Source organism: Xenopus laevis, chromosome 9_10L, assembly GCF_017654675.1.
Source record: "Xenopus laevis strain J_2021 chromosome 9_10L, Xenopus_laevis_v10.1, whole genome shotgun sequence".
Lineage (NCBI taxonomy): Eukaryota > Metazoa > Chordata > Amphibia > Anura > Pipidae > Xenopus > Xenopus laevis.
The window spans coordinates 94,403,307-94,415,805 of NC_054387.1; the positions used below are offsets into that span (position 1 = coordinate 94,403,307).

Genomic DNA, 12,499 nt, shown 5'->3' on the forward strand with positions numbered 1-12,499 from the left:
TGTAAAATTATCATTGAACCACACATGAAATTACGATTGTTTTCAATTGCTCTGATCTTACCAAAAAAAGTTGTTTTATTCTTTTCAGATTGTGTCTTAACAGCAAATTTTTCTCATGTGAAACACGGTTTAACTCCTTCTCAATCTGTAACATCAAGTTCTGCAGAAGAATTGTTGCCAGTGAATCACTATTGGAGGCAGCATCCCTAGATCAAAATAAGAAACACAATTATTTATTTATTCTTATAAAGGAAATGTTATTTTCTAATGATGAAATTATTCATTTATTGAGTCGTATTGAGCAGCAATACACATTATACTATACTTGGTCTTCTGGCAATACGTTTAAGAACAGAAAATTATACCCAGATAAGACATTAAAATGGAGCATTAAATTACAAGGTGTACCGTGTGCAGTTTTGTTTAAAATAATAATCCATATTACCTGTCCTACCCGGTGTTAAGAAATTATCTTTGTTTTATATATTATTTATTTGGCAAACAAAGATAAGTTGATAAGGTTGAGCCAGGAGCGTAGGCAGACTGGAGGAAGAACCCACTCCCCAGGCTGAATTATCTGGAGAAAAATAATTGGTATTTAGTTTTAATCTAAAATAATTTAACTTTAGGTTAATATTACCATCCAAACATATTCCAGTATCAAGCCAGTGATTGAAAAAAAATCGGTTCATCAACAGAATCTGATTAAGTGCATGACAAGGCATCAATCTTTCTATTTTTTGAACCAGGTCTAAAAGTAACATAAAAATTAAGGAAATAAGTAAAATGGCACCGCCGACACTCAAGATCATATAGAGGAACTCAAGTTGGTGTGGAAATAAGGGTTAGATTAAATAAAAAGATAGGAAACAAGGAAAAAAGACCGCTACTACTCCCCACAGGTACTCTTCCAGGTGCTCTGTCAAGCAGTATCCGACTGCTAAGCATACAATAGGTTCAGGAAAAAATAGACGGCACTTCTGGAAAAGATTTATTGCTGTTGTATATCCTGACGCGTTTCGGGAATTAATCCCTTAGTCATAGATTAAATAAATACATAGAATCCCATAAAGAAATAGGCGTGGGCAGAGGCAAAAAGAGCCCCGTTAAAATACACACACCTTCCCAAACATCTTCAGAAACTGCATTGCTGGTAAATTTGTAATACCGGCCCGGCCTTGGCAGGTGTTTTACCGGCTAGGCCGGTAAAATACCGGCCAGGTGGCAACCCCATGTGCAACCTGTGTTGATCAGGCCCAGATAAGTGGGAAGGCCACAAAGGCATGGGCCTAGTGTGGCAGGATTTTAGGGGCAGTATGCCACCCTGCCACACCCACACTAGTTCCTAAGAACTGGGAACTAGCAGGAGATCGTTTTTAAAATTTTCCACACGCCCATCCCCAGTGATCTGGACCCGACAAAGGAAATAAGAGCATGAGCACGGGTAAAGGGGAGAGGGCAGGGGGGATGAGTGGTGGCAGGCCTAGGGGCTTTCACTATGTAAATCCAGCCCTGGTATTGATGGGGGTATAATATTGGGGCCACCAAGTTAGGCTGCATACTAGACCAAGACCAAGTACATTATATTGTATTCCATATCCTGCTGCTCTTCTGTAAATTTACATTTTCTTGCAATTCTGAAGTGGTGAGATTCTTTTTAGCATGGTGGGAGGAACGCAGCATAGTCACAGGCAGTGTACATTCCTATCATCAGGGCATATGAAATTCCAAAATACAGGGAACTGTATTAATGACACAGCATTCTGATAGGAGGAGTATAAATCTTAGAGAAATCCTCCAATCAGCGTAGGATGCAGCACTAACATCATACCACAGAGACAGAAAACAGGAAGGATGCTTCTAAACAGAAGCAAAGTGTCTTAGCAGCTTCATTTCTCCTTTTTTTCTACTGAAAATATTACACAAAGTTCATATTGTGCAAACAGTACTGATGTACACTCTAATAGACACACAGGTGATTTAGGGAGGGGACCATAAGTAAGGGTTGTACTTGACAATTTTTAACCCAAAATGCCCATGTAACCCTTTTCTGCCATGTTTTACCAATCACTAAAATTATTACCTAGTCACTAGTATTATTAATTAGCAATAGTACCATGAACATTTCTTCAATTCAATTTTTAGAAAAATTTGTTTGAGATATTTAGATATTTAAACAAATCATGATGCTTTGAAGAAGGATAGTGTTTTTCCATGTAATTTGGATTCAACCTATAAAAAACATATGCTAGTTTTAATAGTTTGTTCTAGAAATGATTACCTTCACTGTAGACAAATGAATCTTTTGCCCAGGACCAACCAGGACAAGCAACATGCCAACAACTATACAGATGGCCGTAACTGTAAAGATCATTCAATTAATTTAAAGGATATTTAAACAATCTGACCACCCATGTGGTGCAACTCAGTCAATATCTGAACAAGCCCAAATAAAATAATTATTTGGAGGAAGCTTGTTTTGGACCCAAACACAGTTCATTGGGCTGGGAAAAGATGGAAATGGCATGTAATATTTTTCCATATATTAAAATCTGCAGTTTACCCAGTCTTGCTAGAATATAGATAAACATATACAGGCAAAAATGAAACAATTATTACAAGATATATATATGTATGTCTCAACTTTTTCAAAATGTATTCATGAAAGGGGAAGCCCACAATATGATTTTCAGCAAATACCAAATAGATTTGATCACTAGTATTTGAAACATATTCAAATATTCTTACCAATCCTGTTCCTCTATCCATGATGCCAGTAAGTGTCGTACTTCCATTGGAAATGTGTCATCATAAAACTGATCAACCTGCTCCAAAAATCTTTGTTCCAACTGCTGAACCTGATTCCACTGAGACATACTGCAATTAAACAATTTTTCCAAAGTCAAAAAAAAAAGTCCCATATCAATGTACAAATTAGTACGGTTGTTTATATTAATGTCACATGTAATGGTTTTGCTGCCAGTATGAAACCACCACCAGTTAAACAGATGACTCTGTTGCCAAGTGTATGACATGCTGTGGTGACAGGGTATCAAATCGGTGGTTTCTGTGCTGGCAGAAAAATAATACAGTTGTGTTTCTAGCAGTTACTGGGGTACTTTATCACTCTACACCTCGTACCTTAATGTTTACAGTTCAGTGACTAAAACTTGGTTTGAGGCTCCAGAGTTGGACAGTGTGAATAGGCACATTTGTAAGTGATTTGGTGTAAGAAGCAGGACAGACACAATGGCTCTTGGTACCACTATAGTGCAAGGAGTATATGGACACAAGTGGCATTAATTAAAAGTGTCAATATGTGCAACAATTGTGCCATTTTTAGCATAAAAACTATTTGCCTGTTAACTTAACATCAGTGGTAGGAAAGCTTTTGGAAGGGGTAATAAGGGATACGATATTGAACAAAAATTAAAAATCACAATACTACAGTTTGTGCCACCATAGTTTTATGCATAACAGATCTTCCCTGACTGTTTTAATTGCCTTCTACAGATGAAGCCACTTGGATTTGTGAGTTAAATGCGTCATGACTCAGAGTTAATTGAAGAAACTGTGTTATCTAAAGTTATCTTAACTCATTTAATGCATTTAACCTTTTCATTAGCATACCAAAGCACCATTGTTCACAATGGTGAATGCTTTAATTAGATGGGATGTTGTGACACAGTTTTCTGTGTTAAATGAGATAAATGGGATATCTGTGTTTAGTTATTCTGTGTCAAACAGACAAACCAAAGTGGCTGCATCTGTATGAGAAGTCTGAAAAGAGGCAACATCTTGGAGAATCTATCTACTACCACTAAAATAGCAATGATATCTAAAGATTTAGGCAAATCCACAATAAAGTCCATAGCCACATATAGGGTTGAGTAGGTATGAGTTCTGTTGTGCACAGACTGTGCAGGCTGAGACAAAGAGCTTGACATCTTTAGCAAGTGAAGGCTCCCAACAATACCTTGATCCAAACTCGTGGGTCTTCTTGAGGCCGGGATGACCAGAAATCCTAGAAGAATGAGCCCATTTGAGAACTTCAGCAACCCTTTGCTGAGGTACAGTGAGGATTGTAATAGGCTCTTTGGCTTCCTCTAGCAGATGGTGCCACTCTTCAAGTGCGAGTTTAACGGCCAAGAGTTCACGGTTGCCCACATCATAATTTCTCTCAGCTGGAGAAAAATAACCACACAGATGAAGGGTCCCTTGAAACTCTGCTCGTTGAGACAAAACTGCACCAACACCTACCTCAGGAGCATTGACCTCCAGAATAAATGGTCGAGCAGGATCTGGATGAAGAAGAATTGGATCCGAACTAAATAGTTTCTCGAGTGTTCGAGAACGCCTCCTGTACTTGAGGGGTCCATAAAGAGTTACAAGGTTTCTTCATGAGAGCCATAATGTGAGCAACTGTCTGAGAAAAATTCTTTATGACAAGATAAAAATTGGAAAATCCCAAGAATCGTTGAATGGCTTTCAGACCCGTAGGAACAAGCCAGTCTAGAACAGCAGATACTTTAGCAGGGTCCATCTCGAACCCGGAGGGAGAAATAATGTATCCCAAAAATGAAATTGTGGTCTTGTGAAACTCACATTTCTCAAGCTTAGCATGCAGACAATTCTCTCTTAACTTGAGTAGAACCTGCTTTACTTGGAAAAGATGATCAGACAGTGAGGAAGAGTAAACCCGGATGTCATCCAAATATACTATGACACAAGTCTGCAGAAACTCACGAAGGACATCGTTGATGAACTCTTGAAACACAGCGAGGGCATTGCATAAGCCGAATGGCATGACCAAATATTCATAATGGCCATCCCCTGTATTGAAAGCCGTCTTCCACTCATCCCCCTGACAGATCCGAATAAGGTTGTAAGCACCTCGTAGATCAAATTTGGTAAAGACTTTGGCTCCCCTTAATCTATTGAATAATTCCGGGATTAATGGTAAGGGATAACGGTTCTTTATCATTGTTCAATGCTCGATAATCAATGCACCGTCTAAGAGTGCCATTTTTTTTCTGGACAAAAAAGAAACCAGCTCCGTGTGGAGACTTAGATTTACTGATGAATTGTTTGGACAGATTCTCCAGAATATGTTCTTTCATGGCCTGAGTCTCAGGCATTGATAAGGAATATGTTCTTCCCCTAGGAGGAATGGAGCCGGGGATTAGGTCAACAGGACAGTCGTAGGGACAATCAGGATGTAGAATTTCAGTATGTTTTTTTTCAAAAACATCAGCAAAGTCCTTGTAAATATCAGGAAGGAGAGGATTGGATGCTGGGAGCAAAGAAGAAGTGACCACTGGAATAATTGAAGAAGAAATACAGTTAGAACAGCAAAATGAACTCCAGGTCATGAGTTCCCCAGTAGACCAGTCAATAGACGGGTTATGCATTCGGAGCCATTGAATCATCAGGAAAGAGATATCCTCTTTATCAAGACTGCCAATACAAATTAGGACTGGAGAAGTAGCAGAGGTAAGAACTCCAGGCCTGCCATCCACAGCCCATGCAGAAAGAGGAACTTAGACAGGCACAGGACATAGGCCACAGGACTTGGCAAAAGAGTTGTCAATAAAGTTTCCTGCCACTCTGGAATCCACAAAAGCTTGACAGGAAAATGTACCAATGTAGAGAGTGAAGCAGGGAGAAACATACTAGAACTGAAGGTCACTGGGAGTGGAGAAATCTTGCCTAGGGGATACTCCCCCCTCCCACCTAGGCTGAAGTGTTTCCCTGATGCTGAGGTCTGGTGGGACAGAATATAACGAGATGTCCAGCGAGGCCACAATATATACAAAGACCTTCAGTCCTCCTATGGTTCTTTCCTTAGGTGTTAAGAGCGTTATTCCACTCTGCATTGGTTTGTCTCGAACCGTCGGAGAAAGAGTAACAGGAGCGTGGAAATTCAGACCCAAGAAACGTTGAAGCTAGGGGTTTGAAGGTCCGAAACTTAAGAGAGGACTTTTCCCTCATTCCTGAATCTATCTTGACAATGAAGATAACTAATTCTTCAAAAGCAGTAGGAAGATCCTGAGTAACCAGCTCATCTTTCAGATCCTCATGAAGCCCCCTCTAAAAAGTTGCAATAAGCTCCTCGTTGTTCCAAGTCACTTCTGCAGCCAGAGTTAATAGCATATTCGGAGGCCAAATTGGATCCTTGACAAATCTTCATGAGCCAATCAGAGGCATTCAATTTCCGACCAGGAGCATCAAAGATCTGGAGAAACTTGGATAGGAAGGCAGTGGAGTTGTGCACTTGGGGATCATCTCTATACAGACCCCTGAAGAAGGGCAATAATATATGCAACTTTAGCTCTCTCGGTTGCAAACTGCTCAGGAGCCACTTCAAACTGGATCTTGCATTGAGTCAAAAATCCTCGACAGGCATCCGGATCATCCCCCATAATGAACCAAAGCTGGAATCTTGGGAACCTTATGATGTGCAACCTGTGAAGACTGTGCAGACCTCCTGTGCTTATGAAGGATATTAAAGAGATACTGTCATGGGAAAAAAAAAATTTCAAAATGAATCAGTTAATAGTGCTGCTCCAGCAGAATTCTGCATTGAAATCCATTTTTCAAAAGAGCAAACAGATTTTTTTATATTCAATTTTGAAATCTGACATGGGGCTAGACATATTGTCAATTTCCCAGCTGCCCCGAGTCATGTGACTTGTGCTCTGATAAACTTCAATCACTCTTTACTGCTGTACTGCAAGTTGGACTGATATCACCCCCTCCCTTTTTCCCCCCAGCAGCCAAACAAAAGAATAATGGGAAGGTAACCAGATAGCAGCTCCCTAACACAAGATAATAGCTGCCTGGTAGATCTAAGAACAGCACTCAATAGTAAAAACCCGTGTCCCACTGAGACACATTCAGTTACATTGAGAAGTAAAAACAGCAGCCTGCCAGAAAGCATTTCTCTCCTAAAGTGCAGGCACAAGTCACATGACCAGGGGCAGCTGGGAAATTGACAAAATGTCTAGCCCCATGTCAGAATTCAAAATTGAATATAAAAAAAATCTGCTCTTTTGAGAAATGGATTTCAGTGCAGAATTCTGCTGGAGTAGCACTATTAACTGATGCGTTTTGAAAAAAACATGTTTTCCGATGACAGAATCCCTTTAATGAGCTGGTGAGAGTGCAGAGACCTGCAACTAAACTGGTAAAAGAAATGGAAGAATAAAAATATGAGGAAGCACTGTCAAGATTGGGATGGGGGGCCATGATTACTCTTTACAAATATACAGATTGTATGGAATCTTTTTTCCTTATAAAAAAAATCAAAGAACAAGAGGCCATGATAATGACAAGCAAGTATACAAGCATTGTATACTAAACAAGTCTATATTGATCTCCAATAAGCTTATTAGTATACAGTAGAACCCCCATTTTACGTTTTTCAGGAGACCATGAAAAAATTATGTAAAATCTGGCAAAAATGTTAAATCAGGGAAATTTGTTAAAATAACTTTTTCTTCAAGTACTGAAAGGATATAAGCACAGGAGTCAGTTTTATTTTTGAGATACAATATTTACTGTGTTAATAACAAGGGTTAAACATTGCAGTGTTATACTATGGGGGGGGCATGTGCAAGACTTTCAGTCACATACACAACCTAAAGCAGTAAGTGATTGGTACAGGACTGTATAAGGGGCAGACTAATTGGAAGCGACCATTTACAGGCAGAACCATGGCAAAATATACATTTGATAAGTATTTTAAACTTCTTTATTTCACAAATAACATTCATAGAGGGGAAGAAAGCAGTTTATGGGAACAACAGGACATTTTTATATGTAAAATCCGTGAAAAGATTACTTAAAATCAGTGAAATGCGCCCATTGAAATGCATTATAAATTGGTGGGACCACAAATAAAAAATGTAAAATGCAGGAAAACTTAAAATCAGGGTACTTAAAATCCAGGTTTGACTGTATATAGTTTATATATTTGAGTGTATAAATAGAACTGATTATACATGTTTGCATGGGCATGGAGATTCATTTAGAGGGTAAAATTTGATAGCATTGCTGTCTTTTTTCAACCCAAATAAATTTTGTAATTATGTGACTGCACTTTCAACTGCATTTGTAAATACTCATTAGTACCTATCTATATGTGCAGGAGATTTTTGTTGTGCCAAGAAAGTTTGTAAGGCAAAATGTATCTAAAGTATTTCAGAATAATGTAATTACCCCCATATGTAATCAAAGTTTATCTAGGAGCAGTAACTTATAACAAGGCATGCACCTGGACAAATTTTGTGTATTTTATTACATACCCTCATGTGCTTCTAATCTGCATGTATATTAGACATAAATGTATATGGCCTGAAGTGAGGATGAGCTGCAACTCCTTTCACATCATCTGCAGATGTCCCATCCACCTGCCAAAAAGGGGCATTAGCAGATAAGCTATTCAGTTTGGACAGATCAACTGAGAATTCTGAGAATGCATGACAATACCGTTGCTTTTCTGTAGAGATGTAATGTAGAGAACACGATTACATAAACATACTGCATTACTAATATACATGAAATTATTTCTTATTTGCTGCAAATTATTAAACTCTTCCGCTAGGAGTTAAATTGTTAAGAAAGTGATAAATTGATAAAATGATAAGAGGATCTAGTAAATTAATTTATCTCTGAGTAAATATGTGACTTATAGTCTTGATTAGAGGAAAGCAATGATTAGAAAAAGAGAAGCTGCCTTGAGGCTAAACCTACTTCCTGAGGAAACCAACCAATGCATCATCTTCCTATTCTACTCTTGATTGTTTGGTCTTTGAAGTGTTTATAGCGAAGTGTTTATAGTGAAGTGTTTAAAACAGAATTTCTCCGAAGAACTGTAGCCTCAATAGGCACCAGCTACTATTGAGACCCTAAATGTGTAAAGCAGTTCTTTCCTCACGTCATAGAGAGTTTAGTCACCTTGCACCAGCATATTGTTAAAAACGCACACTACAGGACAAGCCTGATGTATGTTTTGCTCTTCACACTGTGGTGCATTCTTAAAGGAGAAGGAAACCTAGTCGGCGCAAAAACCCTCCCCCCCTCCCGTGTGTTGCCCACCCTCCCTCCTCCCCCCTGGCCTACTCGTCCCGCTGGGCAAATGCCCCTAACTTGTTACTTACACTTCTGCGCAGGTCCAGTCTACGGACTACGGAGTTCACAGACAACATCTTCTTCCACGCGATCTTCTTCCTGCTTTGAATGGCGTTTTGGCGCATGCGCAGTAGGAGCATTTCGCCTGTACGGATCTACTGCGCATGCGCCAAAAGTCACAAAGTTTTCCGATTTCACTTCGTGACTTTTGGCGCATGCGCAGTAGATCGTACCGGCGAAATGCTCCTACTGCGCATGCGCCTGTCAAAGCAGGAAGAAGATCGCTTGGAAGAAGATGCCGTCGGTGAACTCCGTAGACTGGACCTGCGCAGAAGGGTAAGTAACAAGTTAGGGGCATTTGCCCAGCGGGACGGGTAGGCCAGGGGGAGGAGGGAGGGTGGGCAACACACGGGAGGGTTTTTGCGCCGACTAGGTTTCCTACTCCTTTAAAGGAATTATTCAGTGTAAAAATAAAAACTGGGTAAATAGATAGGCTGTGCAAAATAAAAAATGTTTCTAATATAGTTAGTTAGCCAAAAATGTAATGTATAAAGGCTGGAGTGACTGGATGTCTAATATAATCAGAACACTACTTACTATTATTTTGCACAGCCTATTTACACAGTTTTTATTTTTACACTGAACTGTTCCTTTAAAGCTCCACAGTGTGGGTCTCAATAGTATTCGGTGTCTGTTGAGGCTGTTGTCAATTTCAAGTGATAAATAGGGATGGTGGGGCAGGTAATAAGCATACAGGGTGCATTTGGGACTCACAGTTAGTTTCAGTTATCCTAGCTCATGGTTATGCAGTTTGGGCATTTTTCTGTTTGCGACCCGCCTCATTTTTGTTGGTACATTTAATGGATACAGAGACATATTTTTAGTGGTGTACTACAAGAAGTGTCAGTCACCACGCACCTGCTGATACATATATTAGACCCAGGGTAATGAGTTTTTAAAGGAGAACTAAACCCTAAAAATAAATATGGCTAAAAATGCCATATCTTATTACTGAACGTGTTGCACCAACCTTACGTTTCAGCTTCTCAATAGCAGCAATGATCCAGGACTTTAAACTTCTTGCAGGGGTCACCATCTTGACAAAGTGTCTGTGACACTCACATGCTCAGTGGATTCTGAGCAGCTGTTGAGAAGCTAAGCTTAGGTGTTGTCTCAAATTATCAAACAGAAAATGAGGTTGGCTTGTAATTTAAACTGATGCTACAAAGCTGATTATTAAATTCTGATGCTAATTGCAATGGTTTCTGTGCTGCCATGTAGTAATTATCTGTATTAAAGGGGACCGGTTACCCCAAAAAAATTCAAAATCCTATTTTATCACATTAGCAAAATTATCACCAAGCAAAATTAACTTTAATTACACTATATAAATTATTTCAATCTTGTTTCCTTCAGTCTGGGAATTCATAATTATAGAAAGCAGGCAGGAGCCATTGAGAAGGGGCAGACAATATTTGATGGACAGCTGAGATTTTTAAATGAGCTTACAACAGCTATGAATGGTATAATAAAAAATAGAAATTCTATTTCATGTTTAATTTGAAAAGGACTTTTATTATACAGATTGTTGTGTCTGGGTGACAGGTCCACTTTAATTACTAATCAGCCTTATATTGTGACATTTATATTCTTTGTACTGTATATTTTGAGTCTGTCCCTAAGCTCAGTAAGTGACAGCAGCACAGAGCATGTGCAGTGAATCAGTAGAAAAGAGGATGGGGAGCTACTGGGACATCTTTGGAGACACAGATCTTTACTGCTAAAGGGCTGTGGTTGCCTTGGGCTGGTACAGAAGCCCAAAACATAATGTACAACATTTCTAACCTACTTCTTTAGTTAAGCTTTAGTTCTCCTGTAAACAATGTTGACGTTCTTAAGAGAAGAAGCGAAAGTAATGTTTGAACTATGCCTGTGACAAACTGCATCAATTGATGGGAAGATGTGCATTGTTTCTACCCCTTTGTGGTGTGGCATTTTTCTGCCCTACAATCACTTTCCTGTTGATGCACATTTGAGTTAGTGCTACCCACCACCTGTGACTATTTGGGTTGTAGTGAGATTTGGGCTATAGAGATATTTCTCTTGTTTTTTATACATCTAGCACCATTATTCCATTTTTGTAATAAGGGAGTGTGACTGTGAACCTTTTTACATCAACAGAAAGTTATGAACTCCTCTTATGACTACTTTGTTTTTCATTTTTTAAAGGGGATGCAAAGTGAGAAGCTTCCATTAATTATATTAATCTTAAAAACATTGGAAAATAATAACTGAGCATGGGTCTAAGCAGGTCAAACATCACTGGGATGGCCACTTAAAATAAAACATGGTGCTGAGAATTTGGGAAATGGTGTCCCAAATACTTTTAACCATGATAGAATTCTAATGTAGCATTGAGTCTAAGCTGTTCAAATGCAATGCATCATTCCTGGCAACCCTGCACTGGTAACACAGTAGCTAATGTATAAAGCTGAAGTATAAATGACTCCCCAAACCCACATTATAATCCATCCATAGTTACTATTTTTAACTAATATATCCAATTTGTATAGGATTTATGAACAAGCTCATTTCTAAAGGGAATTCAATTCATTTTTTGCTGGAACAGATCACACATACTGGGTGTTGACTATTTAAGATGATGTTTCTATGAGTAGTATTTAAGTGTCTGTATATAAATCTCAAGCCAGTGTTTATACCTTTTACGAATGACAGGATAAATATGTGAAGCTTAAACTATTCCTGGAATTTAAGTTTGTTAAGTGTGGCTATTGCAATCCACACTGAAGAATGCTCGAGCCTTCGGGTACTAAAAAACTCTCCATTCAAATACCTCAGCTTCCTGCCCAGTGGGTTTATTTTCCCTGAGCGGATTTTTCCATTATATAAAAAAAACTTGGCACCTAAAACCTGGCAAGCATTTTATTTTTTGGTTGGAGAAAAACCCCCTGCTCAGAAGGAAGTTGAGGTATTCAAAGGAAGATGGTTTTTGGACCTAAATCAGGCCCTGATTGTTTTGATTGGAGAAGCCTTGGAGTCAGCAATGAACATTTACATTCACTAATTTTTGGGGGCATCAAATTGCTACATAGTTTATTAATCACATGCACACTGAGGGGCTGATTTATCAAAGGTTGAATTTCAAAGTTATGTAAATTTTATATTTGATCGAATATGAACGACCTGAAAACTCAAAACTAATTTGAATGAAACTCGATCCGAGTTTTTTCTCCGAAAAAAACTTGAATGTCAGGAAGGATATTAACATCTTCAAATGGTTCAACGGACCTCAGCATTGACTTGTAAATGAACTCGGCAGGTTTTAAGTGTTAAGAATATTCGAATC

General features: G+C 38.8%; 1 protein-coding gene across 1 annotated transcript in view; it reads right to left on the reverse strand.

Annotated features, from left to right (window-relative positions):
- Positions 1–12,499, reverse strand: part of stat4.L (signal transducer and activator of transcription 4 L homeolog) — a 62,864-nt gene that overhangs the window by 43,989 nt on the left and 6,376 nt on the right. The window contains exons 2-3 of the mRNA XM_018236240.2: positions 2,749–2,877; positions 62–206 (exon numbers count right to left, since the gene is read on the reverse strand). Coding sequence (XP_018091729.1) covers positions 62–206; positions 2,749–2,876 — 273 coding nt within the window. The 5' untranslated portion in view covers position 2,877. The remainder of the gene's footprint in view (positions 1–61; positions 207–2,748; positions 2,878–12,499) is intronic.